Raw genomic sequence first — 25,768 nt, forward strand, 5'->3', positions numbered from 1 at the left:
CTCACTGTGCCCTTTTCCAGGTCTGTTAAGGACTTTAATTAGCACAAAGCACAAATTAATAATGCTAACAGGTGATGGTTAGTAGGGTAACAGCAAAATCCTACTCACCCCTTGGGGCTGAAAGAGACAGAACCCTGTGCTCCCCAACTTCATCTGCTGCAGGAGAAGGGGGACTGTGGCTGCCTGGCAATCTCAGCTGGCTGTGCAGCCACTTGGATGCATTGATACAGCCTCATGATTTTTTCTTACCAAGACCTTAATGGGAAGGTGACTGGGGAAATTCTGGAGTGAATTTCTGCATGCAGACATCTGGTGCAGCGGGCCTGTGTCTGCCATGCTTGTGGCTGCTAAGAGATTTCCTGTAATGTTAGAAAGTAAATCCCTCCAGTTACAGCTGCTTTCTCTGGTTAGAATTCTGGTGTTTAGGGCTTTTCAGTGGTGCTCTCTACCTCTCTGCTGCCTTCTGCCACTGAGCTATTCAGCAAACCCTCCTGAAGCAAGGACTGCTTTCACTTGGTCTTACTACTACTTGGTTTTGGTGAAAAGCCTCTCATTTGGGACTTGTACCTGCACATAGTATAAAGATGACAGAATTACAACTAGTAGTAGTAGTACTAGTTCATAGTCTGCCCATAATAGTAGCCCAAGGTTTAGGGACAATATTTAGTTGGAAGTGACCTGTGCAATTACAGCAGAATGCTGTGTGCAAACCATTCTGGGAAGCTGGATGTGCATTGGAAGGCTACACAGAAGGTATATCACAGCTTGCTTATTTGTTAAAAGTGGGCAAGAGACCTCAAATTAACAGCTTCCCAAATGCCTCGTTGTCCAGAAAAGGCAGAAAAATGATTACAGTGTGCTCCTTCTAGTTACAGAGGAAACACCACTTCCTTGGTACTGCTGGGGTTGTGTTTCTGGGGGGAAAAAAAAAAAAAAAAAAAAAAAAAAAAAACTGTTTTCCTAAAAATGATGATCTGCAACTGTAAGTGAAATTCTGAGCACTGCACATGGTGCTGTGGAGGGAACCTGACCCAGCATTGCAACAGACATTACTGCTGCAGACTGCTTTTGGGCCAGTTCTTTGGAACTTAATGCCAAGTTATTTGGAAATTCCTAAAAAAAAAAAAAAGAGGAACTGGTTTGTTTAATTGTTACTAAAGGTGGCACAAGGACAAATAATGCAATATGTATCTGAGGGCTGAATTCTTCCCTTGATAATACATAGATACGACCCTAAGCAAAATGATCTAACTTTGAAGCTGTCACTGCATCCTGTGACAAAGGTAGCGTCCAACCCCAGCCTGTGATTCTGTGATTCGACTGCATGTGCACAGCTCCTGCTGACCAAGGTGTCACGACACAAAAGACTAAAGTTGTTTCTTAGCATTTTTTCTCATATAAGATGTGGAGGATATGAAGAGGCAAACAGAAATCTGAGGAACAGAGTATCTTCTGTGTGGACAGAGTGAAAGAACAGCTCCAGAACTGAAGGAATAACAACTTACTGCAGCAGCAAAACCCGAAAAGTTTTTCACACTGGGAAGATTTAACAAGCAGTAAGCAGCTATGGCTTGGTTCTGCAAAACCTTCATTACAAAATGCTTTGGTAAAGAAAAAGAGCAAAAGAGTGGTTGAATATTCAGTGTGGTGAGGCTCTCAACAGTATGTGAAGAGAACTGGTTTACTCTGTTTAAACATTACAGGGCCCTGCAGGGGTTCGAGAGTGGTATGAATCCCTTTGGAAGAGTAAACCTTCCTTGTAGCTGGTTAACCATGACCACAAATAAATTATGTGTCCAGCAAAGCTCATTTTAAAAGCCTGTTTGAAAGGGTTAAACCCCACAATCCAGGGTTTGAGGGAGAAACTATACTGTCGGTTGGGGAGGAAGCTGGAGCAAAAGCTTCTGAGATGAAAAATCTGTAAGGCACAGGTTTAAAAAGGAGCAACTGAGCCACCAGTTCTGCAGTCCTCTGGAATCCTGATATTTAATGGTTTTTCTTCCCTGGATTCCAGTCTCAGAACTGTTTCACTACTGGCAATTCACATCTGAGAACTTAGGCTGTACCTTTATGGCTTTGCTCCAGCTCTCTCTCTAATGAGCCATATAATCGATACTCTTGAACTGATTTGTGGTTGGCTCCTTCATCTATGGAAAAATCCTCCTGCCCTCCACCAGCGCTGGGCACGACTTCCTTGATCTGAAACTGTCAGATAAATCTGGGTCAAAGATTTAGGCCAGATCCTTCTATGGAGAAAACTGACAAATCCAACAATTGAACTGAATGTGTCCCTATGTTTTCAGCTGTCCACTGCAGTGACTCTGTGCTGGCTTAGGTCAGTTCTGGAGATGACCATGCAGGTTTTGAGAGGAAATTGCTACAGAACTCCTGGGCTCCAAGTGGGAAGGCTGCTATTTATCTGTTAAGCCAAGATTTCTGCAGTATTCAAGGGGCATCAGCCTGCACAAAGATTCAAGGGAGCATGTTTACCAGCTAATGCCACAGAGCAATGGGCAAACGGGAGGTGTAGGTAGGGCTTGGACAGCTTAGATCACTGAAGGGAAGATGTTGTGACCCTTGTAAGTCGATGGCTAGTGGTTAAAGATTACCTATTTTAGTCACTCGGGCTACTAGATAGAGAAAGATTAACTCAGAGCAGCAGAAAGTAGAGCAAAGGTATTTAACCTGGAAACCATGATCTCTTCTGATTTCTGCTGGGGCTCAGCAAATGAAATTGATCTTAGTTTCCCAATCATCCAGCTCAGCACATCAGTTCTAGATCATCCTGGTGTTCCCCAGGACAATTCAGCACCTGACACATCCAACACAGAGTTCAGGCTGAGGATAATCATCAGGTGAGGTGTGTCAAGTCTAACAAGTGCCACCCAGGAAGTTTCTCCAGCAAAGCAGGTGTGGAAGGACTGTGAGTGAGGATGTTGTGCAGATGGCTGGCACTAAGCAGCTGGGTACCTGTTCCTAGGGGGATACTCCCACTACCTGCCCCCTCCACAGGCACTGGTGTTGGGGTATTCAGCTCCCAGTTTTTTGCCCTGGTAGACTTTCCTGCCTCCATTCACCTGGGAAATCAACAATCCAGCAGCAGTCATAAAGGCTCCCATCCTCCACTGGTGCAGCCTGAACGTTGCAGGCAAAAGGTCGTTCCATAAATCACAAATGGCAACAAAGTGAACCACAAGGTAACAGACATTTACAAACAGGGGTTTGTGACTTCCCTCCCTTCCTGTGCTCCACCAGTAGCTCCGCCGGCCTCCTCTCCAGGGACAGGCAGCCGGAAGCACCAGCGACATGGCCATAAACCTCCCGGCCCCACATGGCAGTGTCCTGCTGAATTTGGGCCAGGCAGCGCCAGGGCACTTTGCTGCTGTGTACGGAGTTCTGTTTGCTGGCAGCCAGTATAAGCATGGAAGTCATTCAAGCTGCTGTTCTCTGCTCCAAGACAGGTGGAGGACCAACCTCCCTGTTGTTCCTGACTCCAGTCTCTCCATGCCCTGTTATATGCTGACTTCTGCACTCATGGGATGCAGTAAGTAAAAGCTGTTCAGCTCAAAACTCTCACTCCAAAGAATTTTGGCATCTGCATCCCAGTAGGCACTGCCAGAAATAATCACAGCTTTGCCCAGCAGTGGCCAGTGCCACCTTGCCTCAGCAGAGACAGAAACCTCAGTTGTGGGCTGCCTCCCCTACCCTCGGAGGTCATTTCTTGTCTTGCTGCCTTTTGCCTATGTGCACCCCAGGGACAGGTGTCTGCAGAGGTATGACAGCTTTGCCTGCAGATTCCCCACACAGCAGCCCTGCTGCAGTCGGTGCACTGGCAGGGACCCCCCAGGCTGCCTTTCCTGCAATGCACCTGCACTGCTTTGTACAGGTGAGAAACAACTTTATCCACTTTTGTTTGAGAAAGGTGAAATCCTCTTTAAATCCTCAGAACGTGAAGAGCCTTTAGTGGATGGAAATCTCTTAACTCCCAGTTAAATCACTTCAAAAATGACACAGAGAGCCGCGTGCTCCCGAAACAGACCCCCCACAGCCCACCAGGCGGAGGGAGGAAAGGCGGCTAGGTGTGGGCGGGTTAAAAGGCGGCCGGGGGTGGGGCCCAGCGAACCTTGCGCAAGGGGCGGGCTGAGGGCGGGGTCCTGTCAGAGGCCACAGAGGCTTCCAGAAGGGGCGGGCTGAGGGCGGGGTCCTGTTAGGAGCCCAGCGAGGATTGCCGAAGGGGCGGGCTGAGGGCGGGGTCCTGTTAGGAGCCAGCGAGGATTGCCGAAGGGGCGGGCTGAGGGCGGGGTCCTGTTAGGAGCCAGCGAGGATTGCCGAAGGGGCGGGCTGAGGGCGGGGTCCTGTCAGAGGCCACAGAAGCTTCCAGAAGGGGCGTGCTGAGGGCGGGGTCCTGTTAGGGGCCAGCGAGGATTGCCGAAGGGGCAGGCCGGGGGATGTTGTCTCTGTGTCTTTGGGCACGTGCAGGGGGTGGCAGGCAGGGCCAGGGCTGTCCCCACCAGCGTGGCCATCAGGCCCATGATGTCCCTTTCTGGAGGGATGAAGTGCTGCCCAGGTGAATTCAGCACCAGCAGGCAGCAGTGAGTGAAAGGCTGTGGTAGAAAGGGTTGTAAGCAGGGTGGAAAACGTACCCTGTGTCTTTTGCCTGCTTTAGACAAGTATAATTATTTTTTAGCTTCTGAGTTGTTTGTGCAGTTCACTCTAGCTGGACAGCTGAGGCTGTTCAGCTTACACCATGACAAAAGATTCAGTGCACGCTTGCACACCCCTCTTACCCTTTTTGATCTTTGTATTAGAATTGAAGGTGTTAAAATCGGTTTAGCCCCTTGAAGAGGTGTTAACAGAATGTCTCCATAATCCCCTGCGGGCACTTCCATGTATTTTTCCTCCCCCTAGTTTGCCCAGGCTCTGGCCAAACAGAAGTAACTGCCCACAGCTGGTCTGTGCTGAAAGTGCAGAAAGCAAAACTGAGAAATAGCCAAAATAAGACTGCTTAAGCACAGCTCAGGTCTGTGTGTTTTCAGTATTCCTCTGCACCTGTTTCCCCAATTAGAAAAATAGCTATAATATCCATGTTTTGGAAACTGGTGACTAAAAAGATCAGTGGACTTGTTTCATGTGGCATTGCAGACACTTCCCTTGCTAAACATAAACTTTACACAATGTTGTATCTAGGTAATGAAATAGTTTACTGTTCTGTGCAGCAAGAAACTGAATGGAGCGATAGCAATGCCCGGCCTAGCACTGGGAATTGCAACCTTATTTAACAAAAATACCACAGTCTGCAGTCTGTAGAGGCAGGCTTAGGAGCTACAAAGGCTAGATGTAAGGGTGGCACCTTTCTGGAAGCTTGGGAGGCTATGAGGTGATCCCAGCAGTGGCTGGGCTGCCAGAATAGGCTGGGTTCAACTAGAGAGGCTTACCTGCTACACTGGATGGCACACTCAAGGACAGCAATGGCTCTTCTGGACTGACTGCTGGAGGCGGGGAGCTTACAGCTAACAGGTAAGTGGACTTTTAATCTTTGCTTGTAATGAGATGGCTCTGTGGTTCCAGTGCTCAGGGATTAAAACAGGAGGTGGTGTTGCTGTTGCATGTATTAGATGTGGTGGTCTTTGTGGAATGGGTATCCAATGGGAAATTAGTTGAATCAGAAGTAAATCACCTCAAAACTTGTTCCTTCCCCGCCTCTCTCCCTTGTGCTGTCTCTGAGGGTTCCATTAATGGAAGGGTGTGGATGCTGAGGGCTGTCAAGCAGGGTGGTGCACTAGCTAAGCTTGTGGGTTGTTAGCCTCTCCAGTAGGCACGGGGAGGCTGCAAGTGGAAACGCTTCTGTGGTGTGGTGCTCTGGAATTTCTAATGGCTTTGTGTTGTTTAATGTGCGTGTTCCCAGCAAAGCTGCAGCTCTTGCTGCTGTCTCAGAGTAAAGAATATCCTGTTATCTTGCCAGGACAGCTCAAATGTGTGATGCCATGGCTGTGCCTTGGGCCTGTTCTTAGAATCCACCGTTGGGATGTGACTGTGCAAAGGTGGGCTTGTTTGCAGAGGCAGCTGGAGCTCAGTGTGCAAGGGGAGTTCCTGGCTGTGAGTGGGGAGGGGAGGGAAAGCAGGAGCTCTCTGATAACACCCGGCTTTTCTAAGCTGTTAGGCATTGGATGGAAATAGCAGGCATTAGCTGCCCCTACCAGATCAACAGAGCTTCACTTCCATTGCTATGGCCTCATTAGCTTTCCAGGTTTTACAGCGCTGCACTCAGAGCACCGTTACATGAAAAATGCATTGGGGATTTTCCTTGTCCTGTGTTTCACTTCTTGTCTCCTTGTGTTGCTATTTGAAAGAGGAGCTGGTTTGCCGCACAAACTCTTGTTGTTGTTTTGTGGGTTTCTTTTTAATAGGGAGGTGGATATCCCCTTGTGAAAGGGCTGAGTTGCTTCTTAAGGAAAAAAAAAAAAACCAAAGTGGGGAGAAGGGAGGACAATTGTTTGTTTTGCAGCAAATGCCTGCTTTAAATATCTATGTCTCCAAAGCACTTGTGTTTGTAGATATTGCTGGGATGCTTCAGTAACTTCTTTGTACCAAGGTATCTGCTGCACAACCCTGTAATGGTGCCCATCTGGATAGTATTTCATAGCCACTGCATAGCCCCATGGTGCACTACCACGCCCCTCTCTTGCTGCTGTTTCTCAGAGCACGAAGGATAGATCTAAGCTACCATGGGCTCTATGTCACATGAGTTTTAAAAATGAATGTTTGGTCTCAGCAGACATCATCTGAAGAGGCTTAAATTTTCTGTATGTCTTTGTTTTGTTTTTAAAAGCTAAACCTTTCTGCTGGCACTAAAATAAAACAATGTTTTCTTCTGCTATGGAAACCAAGGCATGTAGCTCTTGTTTTAGCAATCTCAGTGAACTGGCTTTTCTTTTTATTAACTAGAGGATTGACTTGTTCAAGTAAAGATCAAGTAAAAATCAGTTATTTTCATGTCCAAGTGAAGACTCACCTGTCGCTTGCAGTTACTTGGACATTATTATTTACTTTCAAGGCTTATACAGGGATTCAGAGATTATTCTGCCTGCTTACCAAGTTAAAAATAAATTACAGATTGTGCATGAAATGAAATGTAGAACTCACCTGTTGTTCCTAGAACACTCCTGAAAACTCATTTTTCTTCTGAGGGAGTTAAAACACCACACCAAGTCTTAGTCTTTATCCCCAGTGGCAAGTGGGTTATTTCCTCCAGCTCTTTTCCCAACTTATGTGAGGGTGCTCTACACCTGCCTGTGCTGTGCAGCAGCCTCTAACATGGAGTGCCACGGGCTGTGTGTGCAGCTCCGGGGTCAGAAGGGACCCTTCCCGCACCTCTGCCTTTGTTAACGATTACTCAGGCCACAAGGCACCGAGCACGAGCCTGTTCTGTGGCTTGGGTATGTCTGTGTTTCTTACTGCTCTAGGACTTGGTCTGGGCTGCTGGGCACCATTGGGCCCGGGCTGTGTTCCTCATGGTGGCACTGAGCTATTCTCTAGAAGACTTCATTGTGGCCTCAGCAGCTGCGGGCAGGCTGGGTCAAGCAGGAGCCTGCTCTCCTGGTGGAGGCTGTCGGGCTTCCCAAGCATGGAACTGTTCTTGAGTGCCTCTTGGGGAGGAGAGGCTGAACCCGCGAAGCTCAGGCTGGCTCAGACTGTGCCCAGCTGTGGTGCCTGCTGATGCTGGTGTGGGGAGGCAGTGTGTCTTGATGTTGGGCAGCATGCCTTGGGAGGGAGATGCACGTGCTTGCGGTGTGACAAGAGAGGTAAGGCTTGCCAGCCTCATGGAGAGCTGCTTGGAGCTGTTCCCCTGCCTGAACTTGAGAGGGTTACACATTAGTTGTGCTTATCAGCCCTCTGTAAGCAGCGTGCCCTGGCATCGAGGGCAAACTGCATCCTGGGGCGCATCAATCACAGCATGGCCAGCCAGTCAAGAGAGGGGATTGTGCTGTTGTAGTCAGTGCTGGTGAGGCCTCAGCTTGAGCACTGCGGAGTTCTGGGCTCCACTGTTAAAAAGGGTGTGAAGTTACTTGAATGTGTCCAGAGGAGGGCAACAGAGCTGGTGGCAGGGCTGGCAGGCAAGTACCGTGGGGAGCAGCTGAGGACTCTGGGTTTCTCTCCTTAGGAGGAGAGGAGGCTGGGGGATGACCAGGCCTGTCAGTGCTTGAGGCATTTGAACAATGCCCTTAACAACATGCTTTAACTTTAGTTAAATGTTTTACATGCTTTAGTCAGCTCTGAAGGTGTCAGAATGGCACAGGAAGATCGCATGAGCTTAGAATAATTCAGCTTGGAAGGGCTGCCAGGAAGTCTTTAGACCAACCTCCTGCTCCAACTAAGCTGGTCAGGGCTTTATTCACTTGGATCTGGAAGTCCACCTCAGATGGAGACTGGCCAAACTCCCTGAGCAACATGTTACCAGCTTGAGCAGGGGTGTTCATGTAGCTCAGCTCTGCAACTACCAGATTCTAAATGAAGTGACATTGGATAGAACTAGTGCTTTTTGACATGAGATATTGCCTGGGACACAGGTGATGCAGGGGCCTGGTTCTAGACCTGCATGCACGCACCAGCTCCTGCTTTTGGTTTGGATAGGTCAGAGTGTTCTGGGTGAGCTGCACTGTCAAAGAGCAACCTGAGTGACACAAAATGTGGCAGCTGCAGAGACTCTCTGCTGGAGTCTGCATGCAGTGAGGGACAGTGGCAGAAGGGCCTGGGTGACCATCAGCTGTATATTTGGCTGTGGGTTCTGTGGGCAGTGCCAGTGCCACCTTCTGTTTGATTGAACAAAGCCAGAGCATCCCAAGTGCAAGCAGTGACAGTGGTGAGTTCCTCCAGAGGGTTTTTGCAGTCTCAGTGAAAGCTGTGTGGAAGCTGGCAGCCACACAAGGGAGCAATGACAATCTGCACTCAAATACACCAGCAGCCTGCCTGCTGTGGTGGGGGGTGGGGTTGGGTCTGGTTCCCTTTGCTTTGCTCCTCAGTGGGCTGTTGGGGTTTGGCTGTTTTTCTGCTCTTCATGAAGAAGGACGAGGGTTTGGAGCAGGCTTTTCAATGAATTTTAGAATACAATTTGCATGTATTTCACAATGTGAAAGGTTTTATGGAACCCCTGGCATGAGTTTTCTGGGTGGTGTTAGCCTCCTGCCCCCCTTTCAGTTTGCCAGTAGAAGCTGATATCCCAGAGCAAACAAGCCACCCAGTAGATGACCAGATGAACTGACACCGTGGTCGTTGGACCCCTGTCCTTCAGGATGTGGACAGATGTGCTCAAACAAAGCTATTTAAACAGATGCCAGTGGCACAGATAAGATGTGCTGGAGACAGATGTATGTATACATCAGCCATAGGGGCAAAACAAAAAGAAGGGGAAAGGATAAAAAGGCATTTTTAAAATAGTGACAGTGCAGCAGGACAGACTGGTGGCAGGTCCTTCCGCAGGGTGACCTAAAGCTGCTGTGACAGTGTCCTCTGTTAAGTGCCACTTGTGCTGGTATTCACTTGCTGTTAGATGTTGTGACCTTCTGAAACGTTGTGGATTTCTCCGGGAAACCTTCATTTGTGTGTAGCAGATGCAGGAAGGCCTCTGACTCCCCTGGAGGTTGTGTTTCTCCCTCAGTTTCATAGAATCCTAGAATGGCTCAGGCTGGAAGGGACCTTAGAGATCATCTGCTGCAACTTCCCTGTCCATACATCTAGCCAGTTGCTTCTCCTTTGGGTGGTCCATCCATCAGGTCCATGTCTCTCCATCTTCCATCTCTCCAAGGATGTGGTGTGGGACAGCGTTGAGTGCCTTGCAGAGGTCCAGGTAGATCACATCAGTTGCTCTTCCCATGCCTGCCAGAGCAGCAGCTCTGTGGAAGGCCACCAGATTGGTCAGGCACCATTTGCCCAGTGTGAAGCCATGTGGACTGTCAGCCATTACCTCGTTATTTGCCATGTAATTAGCACAGTTACCAGGAGGATCTGCTCCCTGATCTCACCTGGTGCAGAGGCGAGACTGCTATGTAGTTCCCTGGGGTTTTTTTTTGCTCCCCTTTTAAAAAATGGGGGCTATGTTTCCCCTTTTCCAATCTGTGGGGGCTTTGCCAGACTGCCAGGACTTCTCAAATGGGATGGCCAGTGGCCTAGCAACCTTCACCACAGTTTGTCTGCCATCAGCTGGGTATGGACTGTTCCTCAAACCAGCAGTGTGCTTGTCCTGGAACTGAGCAAGAGTGAGGGTTGCAGTATATTCAGACTTTGTGAAAAAGAGCTAGAGGAGCTTAGGGGTGGATGTAGCGTGAGTTCTTAGTCTCTTTCCATTCCTGTAGAGCCAGGTGAAAGCTGTGTAAGGTAGTATTAACAACATGGATCTTTGGAATGAAGTTGGAAGGAGCGTTGCCATCAGTACAGCTCAGAGCCAGGTCTGATCTCTGTGCAGCACCTATCACCAGAAAGAAAAAAGTGCTGCTTGTACCAATGCTGTTAGACTGTGTTTGCCATATAGCAAATAACAACTTTGTAGTACGAGCCAGCAGAAACGGAGGTGCTGAAGGTATGCTTCACAAATCTGCAATTGTTTCTGGTAAAATTGTGGATGTACTGGGTAGGTGTCACCAAATCATGTTTCAAGGATCTGAACGCATCAGAGGCCAGGGCTCTGTGAGCCGCATCTGATCTGAGTTTTTCTAGTTCCTGCATTCAAGACCTGAAAGATGCTAGGCACAAAAGCAACTGCTACATTCTAAGGAGAAGAGGTCTCCTTGGGATGCAGGGGTATCTTCTAATTTGTTAAAGGAAAAATCTTGCTTCCAGGACTCCATGCTGAGGGAGATTCAAGTTCTGGTCCAAACCTGGGATTTAGAAGAACTGATACTGACTCTTTGGTGTTTGTCTTCAGACTTAAGTCCTGGCAAGTTTCTCTGTGTTCAGAAGCCGCTGAAGGAAGTACAGTGCTGGTGACCATTCACCACTACAGGTTATATTTGCAGAAAGCATATCAGCACCTCCATTTTTCTGAGAATCAGGAGTCCAAAAAAAAAAATCTAAAGAGAGATGAGTTTTTATCTGGCTGGAGTTCTTAGCAGTTCTGTGTGTCAGTGCACTGCCAAGCGGTGGTTGTTAGCTGAGAGCTTTTGCACCTACGCGTAAACTCCTGCAGTTGGTATTCTCCTGGCACAAGGTCAAGAGAGCATTTGGCAGATCTAGGCTGTTTTTGAGGAACGCTTGGATTTGTCTTGGGCTACTTCCTTGTAATGTAACCCTACCTGCTTTTGTGTCTTGAGGGTTAAGTCTTCCTGAATATTGGACCATTGGCTAGCTCTCACATTAGGGTCAGTACTGCTGTTACAAATGAAAGGCAGAAAAGAGCAACAGGGAGGTGTCTCTTGCCTCACTATCACATAACAAAGTCCTTGATGAAAGGGGGAAAATTATTTGTGCTTTGCACTGTGTGCTCTGGTTTTCTCTTTGAAACCTCAGGGCACAACTGGGCAATGCTGGATCCAAGATGGTGGTGTAAGCAGCCATTTAGATAATGTTGAGTTACAATTTCTGTGTCCATTATTGTTATCTAATCAGACAGTGAAGGGTCTGGTCTGCACGCTTGGTTAGGAATTGGAACCATTTGAAATTTATTTTCTTGAAAGCTATTCACAGAAGTAAAGCACTGGGGCACAGGAAATTACTGTGATGGTAGGGAAAATGTTGTGGGAACAAGTAGCCCTCAATTCCCTGAGCTCTATGTGGACTGCAGAAGGAGGTTCCTAGACTTGCACACGGTCTCTAGCTGCTTCAAAGTGTGGTTTGTTTTTGTGTAAAAAAAAAAAAAAAATCCTTCAAACTGGGGAGATGTTCTCCACTGACATGGTAAAATGCTTAGAGCAGAGAAGGGTCTGTCTGCTCCATGCGACCAGTGTTTGCCAAGGGCTGACCTAGTGGCCATCTCCATTATCCTTTAACTGCAGTCCAAGGTTCAGAGTTTGCCTTTTGTTTAAAAACTGATTTCAGTGAGGTCGTGTCCCCTGGCTAATCCAGTGGTGACAGAGGTCTGTAAAATGAGACTTGAGCTCACCGTGGTTTGGAGGAAAGCTCTGCAGCCTGCAGAGAAGCTCTGTGGCTCAGAGATGTGTGCAGAGCCACAGACAAATCAAAGGTTTGTCTTATATTGCACTTTAAACTTGAGAGTCTGCTCTGTCCAGCTAAGGGAACGCCCATAGCAAAGAGCAGAAAAATAAGTGGGGCCAAAATAGCAGATGCATCTGCATTTGAACCAGGCTCTCAGTCCAAATCTGGGGAAAACAATCAGTGGAAATCATTAAGACATGTGTGCCTGTGATCCTTTCATTGGGAATGTTAGAAACAGGAATGTTTCCTCATGGGTTGCCATGGCAAACCCTGGGCACCCTCCTTGGGCTCAGGTTCTGTAGGAACACAGGTGATGGTGGGAGGTGTGGACTTGGTCTCTGAGTGAGAGAAGCTCCAAATTGTCATTCAGCTGGGTTTGAAGTCGTGGAGTGCAGAAGCAGAGGAGATACTGGCCGTGCTGCTCATCAGCTGCTGTGGAAGAATCTGGTCATCAGATACATGTCCAGCTGGAGTTGTAATTGGATCTGCTGTGGTTGCTTTTGTGACAGCAGGCTTGAAAGAGAAGGAATGAATTTGTATAGTGTAGGATTTTTGCCTTGTCAGAGGTAGGAAGTAGACAAGTTTCAGGACTGGCAGTGCAGGTGTGTGCAGGGCTAATGGAGCTACCACAGCATCTCCTGTGCGTGGGTAGAGAGCATGGTTGGAATCCTGCTTGGGGATTTGAGCATATTGACAGGGTGGTGGGATTTGTGCTTCCTTGTTTCTCAAGGACAATAAAACCTTACCAGACATACACAGGTGGCATAGGGCAAGAATTCACACCTGGAACATAGCCTTGCCACAATCTGCTTTTCATTTCCAATTAGAAACACAAGTGTACTTAGTGTGGTATTTGGGTTCTTAAGCCTGCTGATGTAATGCCAGGACACCTCAGTATCATGGAAGAGAGGCCCCTATCCATCTGGTTCTGCTTTGGCTTTAACTTCTTGCTGTGGAGTGCTGGTCAGTGCTGTGTTGGAGCCCTCAGAGCGGAGCTGTTTGCTGATGGGGAGGCATGCAGGAGCAGCACAAGGGTGGCTGCAGCATTAGCTGAGAGAATTCACCTCTGAAACAGCACCTGGCTGCTCGAGGTGAGCATGAGGTACAGGCAGCCCTGCCAGCAGACAGAGCCCAAAGGAGCACAAATCAACTTTAAACAAAGCATATTAACTGCTGCTCTGTGGTGTTGATGTAGCTGAACAGTAAGGAGAGTGGTGAATGAATGAATACAGTCATGCTGCAGTTCCAAGCTGAGATGGTGGACCACAGTATAATGCACAGTAACTGGGCTGCAAGGCTGAGTCATCCAGGGGCTTGGTGTCTTTAAGCAGCCAACAGGCAGCACTAGTAAGCTGCTTGGGATGTTACCTGTAACAGGTATTGGCTCCTGTTGGCAAGCAGAGCAGTGTCTCTGATGGTGTTACCCAAAGCTGCTGTGCAAAGAGCTGACACAGAGCTGAGAAATTTGTGTATTTCGTTTCTGTGCAGGGATGGGTGCCTGCGGTGTTCATCCACAAAGCACCCCCAGCCCAACATTTGGTACCTATTTATAGGCTGCCTTAAGCAGAGGCTTTACTTTCTTACCTCGCTGGGTGGTAGGTCTGTACATGTAACAACTTCTGCTGTCCTCTGTTTTACAACAGCTGTTTTGTGAGGAGGGGGCTTTTGCTTGGAGAGGCTTCTAGCCAGGGTGGGGGTGTTACCTTGCTAATGATATGATAAGTGAGGATTGGTTACCCTTGAGCAACGTGTTTCAGCAGGTGGGGAAGCTGCAGATGTTTCCCTAGTCCTTATCATTGTTCCCTAATCCTCCTTTGGTCCTATGTAGCAGATGCTTCCCTTACCCTGTTCCTGGCACTTCTGGTCACTTACAGCAATGGCAGGTGGGGTTCCTGGGTTCTGCAAAGATATTTGGGGGTTGCTATGCACCCTGGCCCCACTTGTTCCTCTTGCAGTTCCTGGCCTTGCTTAAGAGAATGGGGTGGGGGAAGGTGAGGGTGTGCCTCCCCATAAGTGTGGGCAAAGCTGGCACCACCAAGGGTTACATTGCTGAGGCCATACCTCCAACCTGCTCTGGTGCTGCAACCATTTCACTGCAGTGGATCAAGTACAAATCTTTCACCTTTAATCCGTCACAAAAGAGATGCAACTCAGACATTATAGTTTCAGCATGCAACATGTCATGGGTAACAAAATTGATTAGATAGCAGTGTCTATTAAATAGATCTTTGTGATTAAGTAAAAAATAAATCACAAAACCAGTTGCTGAGGAACATGTCTGCAGGCTCAGCTCTACAGCTGTTGTGGTTTGTTTTCTTTTATACATCAGCAGCAGCCAAATTCACAACTGATAGATATTGCACCAGAAAGACATGTGCAGTGAGAGAATCACATTAATGTTCATGATAAAAACAGATATGATGTCCATGTGTTACATAAAGTGCCTTCAGAGTCGGTGCAGTCAGAAACAACCAGAGCCCCGCTGGTGCTGGGCGGCGTCAGCGAACGCATACAGATGGGAGACAAACCAGAGCTGTTTCCATGCTGCCAAGTCACACAGTGCCAGGGTTCAGTCAGAACGTCCCCTTGTGCCAGGGTAACCAAAGAGTCACTGTACAGAGATCACGGCAGTGCTAAGCATCCTCTCCTGAGCTGGTGAATGCCAGCCCTGCCCCAGAGCGCTCTATAGTGCATGCAGGTGTTACCAATGCTGACGCAGCTGCTGTGGTGAATGTGGGACAGGGCAGGCTGTGGTTCTGCCTTGACTTGAGCTGCTCTGGATCTGTACAAAAATGCAGCATCCAGCCTGGACTCTTGGGTACAAAAACATCCACTTGCTCAGGGAAAAGAGCTGCTCTCCGGCACTGCCTTCTCCTACTGCCTGAACGCTTTGGGAACACACGGCTCAAAATGTGCTTTAAAAAAATGACACTGGCATAAAGTCTGGTATGAAATTAAGAAAAATGCTCATTTTCCAAGTATATGATATTTAATTGTCATGAAATAAAATCTGAAGATGTCTAAATCTGTTAAAGTAAACATGAGCTGTAATACTATATCTGTAAAATGATTAATTCCATTCATTGTCATTAGAAATTATGTAAAATATTTATTAAGGGCTTTGCCTGCAGAGGCACAACATAAATAGAGTAAGTCCTGCTGAAATGTGATCAGAGTCTGCGTGGAGCAGTCGGCGGCTGCAGGGAAGGCCAGGAAGGCACCTGCAGGGCACAGCTCCCGCTGGCTGCACCAGGGCACGGTCGCGGGCTTTGCTCCATGAACCAGTGCTGTGCAACCGTTCTGCCAGAGTCGGCCCAGGCCCAGGCACACGCCCATGGGCAGCAGAACTGGTGCCAAGGGGAGGAAACATGGCCGCTTAATCCACACCTTCGAAGCCCTGGGCATTTTCCACTGCCATGAGCAGCTTCTCCCGCAGGTCTTCAAAAGATTCATACAGAGGTAAGTCGAGGCGATTAAAGCTGCAGGGGAGGGAGAAGGGAATCACTTACAGTAGCACTGGGCGCAGGGAAGGGAGCCCAAGCGCCTCCCTCTGCTTTAACTGGCCAGTGCTTGCAGCCAGGCTGTCCTGGCTCCAGGAACGACAGCGCTGGGTACAGATGAGCAGCTGCCTCTGCAAGGGCAGGGTGACGGAGGGGAAGAGCTGGCTCTGCTCTCACACACTGTAACATGCAGCAGTTACTGCTGAAAGGCTTGCACATAAAGGTCTGTACTGTAAAGGCTGCAGTGGAAGGAGTTTATCTGGGGTGAGTGCACCAGCACTGATGGCAGAACATCTGCTGCATTGCTGCAGCCCTTATGCTGTCCATCAGAAGGCAGAACAAGTGCTGTCCGCAAGAGGTAAGAAGCTGCAGCATGGCACTGGAGAGCAGCCCTGCTCCCTCCTGAGCTGTGCAGGTACCCAGTGGCTGTGCTTGGCCTGCCACATAGGTACATACAGATCCAGGCACACGGTTCAGAGTATCCCATTTATAGAATCATAGAATCAGTCAGGGTTGGAAGGGACCTCAAGGATCATCCAGTTCCAACCCCCCCTGCCATGGGCAGGGACACCTCACACTACATCAGGCTGGCCAGAGCCTCATCCAGCCTGGTCTTAAACACCTCCAGGGATGGGGCCCCAACCACCTCCCTGGACAATCCATTCCAGAGTCTCACCACCCTCACGGTGAAGAACTTCTTCCTCACATCCAGCCTGAATCTCCCCACTTCCAGCATTATTCCATTCCCCCTAGTCCTATCACTACCTGATAGTCTAAAAAGTCCCTCCCCAGCTTTCTTGTAGCCCCCTTCAGATACTGGAAGGCCACAAGAAGGTCACCTCAGAGCCTTCTTTTCTCCAGACTGAACAGCCCCAACTCTCTCAGTCCATCCTTATAGGAGAGGACCTCCAGCCCTCTGATCGTCCTGGTGGCCCTTCTCTGGACACCTTCCAGCATGTCCATATCCCTCTTGTAACAGGGGCTCCAGAACTGGATGCAGTACTCCAGGTGGGGTCTCACCAGAGCTGAGCAGAGGGGGAGAATCACCTCCCTTGACCTGCTGGTTGGCTTTCTGGGCTGCAAGTGCACACTGACAGCTCATGTTGAGCTTCTCCTCCACCAGCACCCCCAAGTGCCTCTCCTCAGGGCTGCTTTCCAGCCAGTCCCTGCCCAGCCTGGATTTGCGCTTGGGATTGCCTCGACCCAGATGCAGGACCCTGCACTTGGTCTTGTTGAACCTGATGAGGTTGGCTTGTGCTCACCTCTCCAGCCTGTCAAGGTCCCTCTGGATGGATCCCTTCCCTCCAGCCTGTCTGCTGCACCACACAGCTTGGTGTCATCAGCAGACCTGCTGAGGATGCACTCAATGCCTCTGTCCATGTCACTGACAAGGATGTTGAACAAGACTGGTCCCAGGACTGATCCCTGAGGGACTCTGCTTGTCCCTGGCCTCCACTGGGACATGGAGCCATTGACAGCCACTTGGCCATCAAGCCAGTTCTTTATCCATCTCATGGTCCACCCATCAAACCCATGTGTCACCAGTTTGGAGACCAGGATATGGTGTGGGACAGTGTGGAAGGCTTTGCTCAAGTCCTGGTAAATGACATCAGTTGCTCTCCCCTCATCTATTAATGTTGTCACCTGTTCATAGAAGGCCACCAGGTTTGTCAGGCAGGATTTGCCCTTGGTAACCCCATGCTGACTGTACCAAATCACCTCTCCACTATTCTTCTGTCTCAGTAGTGCCTCCAGGAGAATCTGCTCCATGATCTTACCAGGCACAGAGGTGAGACTGCCTGGCCTGGAGTTCCCTGGTTCTTCCTTCTTACCCTTGTTGAAAATGGGAGTTATGTTTCCCCTTTTCCAGTCAGTGGGGACTTCCCCAGACTGCCAGGACTTTTGGAACATAATAGAGAGGGGTTGAGCAACCTCCTCTGCCAGTTCTCTCAGTACCCGTGGGTGTATCCCATCTGGTCCCATGGACTTCAACACTTTCAGGTTCTTCAGGTGATCACGAACTTGATCTTCACTTATGATGGGCAGTTCTTCCTTCTGGTTCTTGCCATTAGCTTCCATGACTATTCCAGGAGTGTGGCTGGAGGCCTCTGCAGTGAAGACTGAGGTAAAGAACCTCAGCCTTTTCCATGTGACTTGTCCACACCTTCCCTAGGCTTCTTTTTACCATTAATATACCTGTAGAAATTATTGGTGTTCCCTTTGAGCTCCCTGGCTAGATTCAATTCAAACTGTGCTTTGGCTTTCCTAACCAGGGTTCTTGCTGCTCAGGCAGCTTCCTTATATACCCCCAATTCTAGCTGTCCTTTCTTCCACTCCTTGTAGAGTTTCCTTTTAAGTGATAGTGTGTCCAGCAGCTCCTCGCTCATCCAGGCAGGCCTCCTAGCATTCTTCCCTACTTTCCTCTTTGTTGGTACACATTGCTCCTGGACACAGAGGAGGTGATCCTTGAATACTGACCAGCTGTATTATACAAAGCTGTATGAGCCAGAGCTAAAATCCCTTAGAGAAGCAGGATCTCCCTGGCAGTGGAACAGCACAGTAAAGTGAGGCAAGTGTCTCAATTTTGACTTACCATGTGTGAGCTCTGGGCAGCTTATCAGGACTTCCCCATTGCTCTATTGTAAACAGCTGAGGACCATTTGAACCTGATTGAAAATGAAAATCACAGGGGATATGAAGCAGTGGCCACTACAGAGACTGCCTAAATACTCTTTCTAAGATGAAACGCTGTATAACTGGCAGGCTGGATTCCCTAGCTGCTGCAAACTCTTAATGAAGAGTAGTTTAAAGCAAATAGGAATGGGGCTGCTTTTTGCAAGCTCCATAGCTTGTTAACTGCCATTGTGTGGGGCATGTGCCGTGCACAGGAAACAGGCTCAGACATCAAGACTCGGTACCCAGAATTCCTGCTTTAGCACACAGGAGTCTCCTCCTTCACAGGGCATGGATGTTATTCCTGGAGAGTGTCTGTATCACCCACAGCGCACAGGACCTGCCCCAGTGCTCCCTGGGCTCTGAGGCAGGCTCTGAGAGCTCAGCAGTGCTGTGGCAAGGGCGAGTGTTGAGCTGGGGGCAGCTGAAAGGGGCTCACCATACAGTTCAGCAAATCCATTCATAGGCACACGTGAGGTCCCAGTGACAAACTGCAGCAACCGAATCCGCTTCTCAGCATCCATCAGTAAGACGGCCTGGGGGCACAGGGCACTGTCAGGAAGCTGCCACTGCGACAGACCAAGCTGCACAAACACTGCTTGTACTGGCCTGTAGCCCACCTTTGACTAACAGTTGGAACTAGATGATCCTTGAGGTCCCTTCTAACCCTGACAATTCCATGACAGGCACACATGTCACATACTGGCTTGTCTCTGCTTAAAGAGGCACCATCCTTTGCCAGTTGTCACCAGCACACCCCAGGGAGCCACTGGTCAGAAGGGTCAGTGACCGGTCCCTGCCTGGGCCATGGCACACAGTATATGCCCAAGAGGGGCAGTACAGAAAAGCCTTCAAATCCAGAGGCTGCAAAGGTGCACAGAAAATCAGATCAGTGTGGCACTGCAGCAGCACCTTTGGGGCTGTGACACATGCAGAGTCTCCAGGTATACCTGCCATGGGCAGGGAAGTGAGACAAGAGACCCAGCAAGAGTCTGAAGGGCACACATACTGGAAGAGGCTCATGTTTTTAAGAACAAACCTACAGCTACCCTGGGAAAACATTTCAGTAGGTTTTCTGGGGACACTGCTTTCTGCAAGGTACCTTACCTCACAAACACTGCAAAAGGCTTTTTATAGCTCCTGCCTGGGGTCTGTTACTAGACTAGCTTCTCACTCGCAGCACAGCTCTCCCTGCAGCCTCCCAAGAGCACTGGAGGAGCAGCAGGCTTACCTTCCAGAACCACTGGATAACAGGGTGATTAGGGCAGTACCCGTTCTTGTAGATTGTGTGCTGCCTCCAGTCGTTGACATCCACGTCACCAAGGCCACACATCAGCAGCTGGGGAGGGAAGGGCATGTGTGAACGAGGGTGTGCTGCCCGTGCCTGCAAAGCACAGCTCAGAGTGAGCCCTGACCCACGGGCAGTGCTCTGGAGAGGCACACCAGCTGCGTGCTGCTCAGCTCAGAGCAGGGCTGGAAGGGGTTCAAGCAAGCCCACCAGACCAGCTCGCTACAGACTTGCACTTTGCTGTGCTTTACAGAATTACCACAGGTTGTGCTATTTAGTGATTAACAGATTTATTCACTGGGGAGAAAGATCTCATTTCCCACTATCAGCAAAACTTCTGTGTCTGAAAATCATAACATGTGAGCCTGAAACACAGCGTGCCTGTGGTGAGCATTACCGAGTGTTGTTTCTGGATGTTAAACTCACCTCCAGCTCATTTTCATCAAAAATTTTAATCAGATCAATAGGAAGAAGTTCTGTGAATCCCTGAAAGGGAGCAGAGCAAAATTAAAAGTCTCCTACCATGTAAAATTCAGTTTTTATCTAACAGGAGCTGAGGGGGTTGAAAATGAAAGAGTTGCTGAAGTACGAGTCCCTAATTTAAAGCATTAATCAGTAAATTATTTCAAGCTCAAAATAATTTCAGGTGGAAGGAGAATCAGGGAAAGAACAAATACTCTTATGTGTATTCTTATAGGAGGGAAAGCTATAAACTCAAACACAAGCACTCAAAGATCCTCACCCCCTTAACACTGAGGTGTAAGATATATGCAGGCCCTGGGCGACCTGATCTAGTTGAGGATGTCCCTGCTGACTGCAGGGAAGTCAGACTAGATGACCTTTGGAGGTGCCTTCTGGCCTGGACCCTTCTATGATTCTATGATTAAAATCTGTGTTTTGGGGAAAACAAGCAGGTAAAGAGCCTTACCTCCAGAAAAGCATTCATCTGCTTTTGAACTCTGTTCACAAACCTCCACTGGATGACCAGGCTGCAGGAGAAACAAACCCCACTCACTATAAGATACAAAGTGCTTAGAGAGGTCAGCCACCTCCCTTCTTTCAGCTCCTCCTCTAGAGTTCAGCCAAGGCCCAGTTAAAGCCAGGACTGTTGTACATCACAAGCAGGTTCTGAAGTAGCCCTGCCACTTCCTCTGCTACTAACCCTCCTGTTGCCAGGTGAGTGCAGCAGCAGGCTTTGCCTGGGCACTGAGAGAGTGGCAGGTAGCTTGCTATTGGTACCTGACTGAGCAGACACTCTATCCTTCCTGAGCTCTGAGCAATTAACCCTTCCATACAAAGGCTACAAAAGGTGAGGAAATCACCAGCGACATAGGTACAGAAACAGACGAGTAAAGCTACAGCAAAGGCTTTTCTTTCAGTGCTAACCCCTAGGAGCACAGCTACCTCACAGGCTCTAGAACGCCAGCTCCTTCCCTCCTTCCTAGCACTAGTCATTTATTACCATATTAGGAGCACCAGCAAGTGCAGATGAGTTCCTGCTTTTCCATTCTGGTAGGCAGAAAAATGGAGGAAGCCTAAGAGTAAGCCTAAACTAAGGCTTGGCCGATTTGGTTTGTCTTTTAAAAGTACAGCAACTACAACAGTTGTACCAAAGGGAATTGTGGGGAGAGATGTAGAACACTTCAGGCTGCACTAATCATCTTCAAATCAGAACAGCCAAGTGCTGACTCAGGTTATACAGCCCCTGCCTAGCCATGGAAGAGTTCTCTCCTTGTAAACCCTGCTGGGCTCTGCATTTTGGCCCACAGCTATTCAAACACCTCTTCCTTTGTGCCCTCCAGTGAAAGAGAAAGGTTGGTGATGATCTGAAGCAGCCAGGTGCAAAGTGTGAACAGCAAAGCTGTCTCCCCCAGGGCTGCCCGACACTAGCGCAGGCCAGGCCGCAGGAGCTGCCCCGGCAGGACCAGGCCCACCGCCGCGTACGTACTCGATGTACTCCCTTTTGTTTTCGTTGGTGACCATGATTTCTGACCCGTTGGGCTTCAGGTCCACTTGATATGTCTGCACAAAAACCCAAACACAACATCACGTCAGGACACATTTCTCTCAGAACCTGCTTGGCCTCCAAGCAGTTCTTCTGTCCCTCTCCTGCTGAGCCACCTGAGGCTTTGCCCATTTGACATTTGCCTGCATCTCCCCAACACTGTTATTTTCTTCTGGGATTAGATGCATCTTTTGTAAGCTAACAGAAATCAGCCTTGCTGGCAACACCACAATTAGCTACTTGAGGTCCACAAAACTTTGGAGAGGAGCAGGAAGTATCTCCAAGTAAGTTGGTGTACGTCTGGAGTCAGAGAACAACCTTCTGCAGTGAAAGGCTAAGGCTAATTTGAAGCTAAACTGTTACAGATGATGACAAAAATTTCCAGCAAACACCTCAGTGTGGTACAGAAGCTTTTCACTCTCTGGCTTTGATGTTCTCCCTGACTGTGTAACTGAAACCCTCCTGTTGCCTTGAGAGCACACTGCACCTAGGCCCTGGAAGCACTGGAAGGCTGAAGTCAGCTCTCCGGAAGGCATTGTGGGCCACATCAGCAGTGCTACCTCCAGCCCAGGGGCTGGAGTGGGCCTAAGACTTAAACAAGGGCACTTAAAAAGGTCACAAAAGCCTAAAAGCAAAGAAATTTAAGAGACACAAGTATTACTGAGCTCCAATATTGTACAAACCCAGTCTGCTCTGTACAGTCACTATGTGTGTGCATGCATCACAAAATGCTCCAGCTCCATAGCTTGAAAAGGAGGAAACCCCAGGCCATTCATGGCAGGCAGGTAAGATCCAAACTCCTGTCAACAAACTCATGTTTTTTTTTGCTTTAGCCCTCAAATTACAGCACAAGAGAGTTATCTGCACCACGGGATGTCCAGCCAGCAGCTCAGACAGATGCCTGCAGTTTGCTTTAATATGGCTCTGTCCCCTCAGCTGTAGTTAGAGCTCCTCCTGCAGAGTTCTGCCCCCAGCTCCTTACCCATCAGTTGTGGAACGTGTCTCCTGTGTGATGGAGAAAGCTACACATAGATGGGACCCTTCTAAACAGGCCTGCTGCCCTTTGCTGCAGTGTACCAAAGGCACCGAACACAGCACCTCCCTGACTCCGATCCTGCCTCTGTCCTGTGAGGTCAGCTGCAGCCTTCTAAGCCCCAGACAGTCCCAGGCCAAGGCTAGTGAGGAGCTTTTTTCAGGAGGGCACGCTGCTGGCTGCCGAGAATATCAGCTCCTGCTGGGCATTCCCAGTCTCGGAGGCCGTGCAGGCAGGAACAGAGGCAGATATCCACAGTCTGTCTACACTGACCGTGAGCATTCAGTCACAGCCAGGAGACACTCCTCAGCCAATAGCAACATGGAAACCTTTACACACCTGTCCAAAGTTTTCCTCATCTATGCAGAACATGAGGTCCAGCTCTGTAGGGTCGTTTTCCAGGATCCACTTCAGGGAGTTGTAGTATTCGCTGTCCTGCAGACCACAATTAAACATGTTTGAGGATGGGAATATTAATTGAGTGCTCTAAATTGAGCAGGTGACAAAAAGAACCCAAAGGCACTGGAAGGATGAGCACTGAGTCACTGCACAGCTACTGTAAAGCAGGCTGGGATGGGTCACTTCATGTCCACTTTTGGCCTGAGGTGACTTTTGTTAATTGCCTCACACTGGCACTACTGGCAGCACAAGGACTGGCTGCAGCGCCCTGGGTCACTGTGCAGTGGTGAGAACTGGGTAGAAAACATCTGCATGCTTTCCAGCAGCACATACACACGGCTGCATGACACCATCCTGTCCTGCAGTGACTGACTGCATCGTCAGTCCTGCTAACTGACACTGATCCTCTCCCCTGTCCCTCTGCAGCACCCTGGCAGTGCACTGGTGCTGGTTTTACTAACTGCCTGTCTCTATGCAGTGCTGCAGCCACAGCTTTGTGTTTTATACCACCATTACTGGAACTGTTGGCTCATAGAAGTTTCCCCAAAGGAAAAGCTCACATCACTGCAGATGGTTTAAAAGTTGTCTTACCACAGACTCCATGTCTTTCAGAGTTATTGGCTTCCCCAGCATCATCTTGTAAAAGGGTCTGATGAAGAAGCCTAAAAAAAGAAGAAAGAGTGTCAGCTGCAGGCTCTGCCTCCCCGGCTGCCACAGGAGGAGTGCTGGGAGCTAAGACACTGTGGCATTTCCCAGGGAGCCAGCTGAGTCCCAGCACTGCTCCCGTGCCGTTTGCTTCTCAGCTCCAAGTGCTCTGCCATGAATGACCTTCAGCCACTCATGGCCAAAATGTTTAATGGCAGAGACACAAGATGTGGAGCTGAGCTCAAGGCACTCAATAATTTCAAACTGCCACTCTTGTCCAGCTGAACTTCCTGCACTGCTAACAGAACATGGGCGCCTTAAAGTGTGTGCTGTGGGATCCCCAAGACAGAAATGGTATTTTCTCATTCCATCAGGAATGATTTTCCAGATCAAAGCGTGCTGCAGCTGCCAGCCACACAGCTGCTGAGGCTGCAGGCTTGCCTGCAGAGAGCTGCTGTGAATTTTGTGGCTTTCCTTCAGGGATAGTGAGGATTTAGAAATGCAGAGGTCATTTTTGACCACTATTCACACCAGGAATGCAGCTTCCAAGTGGCAGCTCCATTACTTTCTCTCCAGGAGCCCTCATCTCCCTCCTGAGAGCCCAGGAACTCACCGTCCAGGAGCTTGCCGTGGTACACTGCCAGGCCAGCCACACGGCCGATAAAGGTGAAGTAGGACAGGTGGTCCTCATTACAGAGACCTGAATTAGGATTAATCTGAAGTGTGTAGTTGTCCCTTTTTTGGGGAAAGAAAAGAAACAGCTAAATGACCATGCCTTTAAAGAACAGCGATTAGATATGTCAGTCAGTCAGCTGAGCTCGGGGCCAGTTCCTGTTGCAGTCTGCTAATGGACTCTATCCACCTGTTCTGGCCAGGCTGGGGGCGGCTGCCATAACTGAACCTGCCCTGTTATGACTGCAGTGACCACCTGACAAAGGTGGCTAAAGTCCTTCTTGTGGGGTGACATCTGCAAGAGGGCTGTGCTGCCCTAAGGGTAAAGCCTGGCAGCACTGAATGCAAACAAACGTGTTTAATGGAAGGAGAACTTCAACTAAGCTGTCCTTCTCCATAGGGCTTCACTTTTCACTCTCCACAACCAAACGTCAGGGCTTCAAATTGTAGGATTCTCTTTGGCACCCAACCCCCAGGTTAGGCAAGAGGCTCTGTCCAGCCCCTTTACAATCTGTTCAGCACCTCCTACAGCAGTGAGCTTGATGTCCACACCTGCAACGGGGAAGCCCCTCCTCACCTAGCACAGTAACAGCTTCATCTGCACTGCTGGGTTGCTCACAGAGCTGCTAACTGCTCTCTGCAACATCTAGTGCGTAGCTCTTATGAAACAAATATTTTAATGGCCACTTACGTTGCTGAGTATTCAAAGAGACCATAATAAGGGTTAAACATCTCCTTGGACAAGAGAAAAAACCACTCTCTGGCCACACCTCCATAGTCAAGTCCTTTTTCCGACTCAAATTCAATCCAGAGCCTGGCTTTTAGCACATCAGGTCTCTTCACGGACATGATTCTTCTGTAGGACTCCTCAAAAATGTTATTTCTGTGTAGCTTCATCTCAAATCTGTTTGGAATATCAGCCTGTGTGAAAGAAGATCATGGTATCCTCGTTAGCTTCAACAGAGGGTGATAAGTGACAGACTGGACACCTGGTGTGTAAAGTTTCCCCTTGCTCTTTCCTGACAAGTAAGAGGCTGCTTGGCACCCACTGCCAAAACTCAAGGAGCCCGACAGAGCTGTCAATAAACAGGTAAGGACAGGCAAGGCAGCTGCCTGCCAGGTATGAGTCACATCCCTTGCAAACTAATATGACCCCTTTTCTGTTCCAGGGGTTCCTTGAAGAACCTGGTTTCCACAGGATAAGAAGACCGGAGGCTTATGCCAGATCAGCGTCACTGCGGGCTCTGCTCTGCCCTGGGTTCCAGCTCTGCCCTTCCAAGTCAGCTGCTGAAGGTAAAGTCTCAACCCTCAACCCTTCAGCCTAAAGGCTCTACAGTAACATCCCAGTTAGTCTGAGTTGTGATAGGGAATAAATCATCAGTCACTGCCCCACTGCCTTGGGTTTGTGA

At 49.0% G+C, this 25,768-nt stretch overlaps 1 protein-coding gene across 3 annotated transcripts in view; it reads right to left on the reverse strand.

The window, feature by feature from the left end:
* Positions 1–15,418: 15,418 nt before the first annotated feature.
* NEDD4L (NEDD4 like E3 ubiquitin protein ligase) overlaps positions 15,419–25,768 on the reverse strand; it is a 48,584-nt gene continuing 38,234 nt past the window's right edge. For all 3 annotated transcript variants that reach the window (XM_054398478.1, XM_054398479.1, XM_054398477.1), the window contains 11 exons: positions 25,051–25,280; positions 24,301–24,422; positions 23,634–23,704; positions 22,983–23,078; positions 21,554–21,627; positions 20,534–20,594; positions 20,032–20,091; positions 19,549–19,656; positions 18,757–18,853; positions 18,238–18,310; positions 15,419–15,623 (listed from right to left, as the gene is read on the reverse strand). In XM_054398478.1, the coding sequence (XP_054254453.1) occupies positions 15,521–15,623; positions 18,238–18,310; positions 18,757–18,853; positions 19,549–19,656; positions 20,032–20,091; positions 20,534–20,594; positions 21,554–21,627; positions 22,983–23,078; positions 23,634–23,704; positions 24,301–24,422; positions 25,051–25,280 (1,095 nt within the window). In that variant the 3' untranslated portion in view covers positions 15,419–15,520. The remainder of the gene's footprint in view (positions 15,624–18,237; positions 18,311–18,756; positions 18,854–19,548; positions 19,657–20,031; positions 20,092–20,533; positions 20,595–21,553; positions 21,628–22,982; positions 23,079–23,633; positions 23,705–24,300; positions 24,423–25,050; positions 25,281–25,768) is intronic.

The sequence above is a fragment of the Indicator indicator genome, unplaced genomic scaffold, assembly GCF_027791375.1.
Source record: "Indicator indicator isolate 239-I01 unplaced genomic scaffold, UM_Iind_1.1 iindUn_scaffold_57, whole genome shotgun sequence".
Classification (NCBI taxonomy): Eukaryota; Metazoa; Chordata; class Aves; order Piciformes; family Indicatoridae; genus Indicator; species Indicator indicator.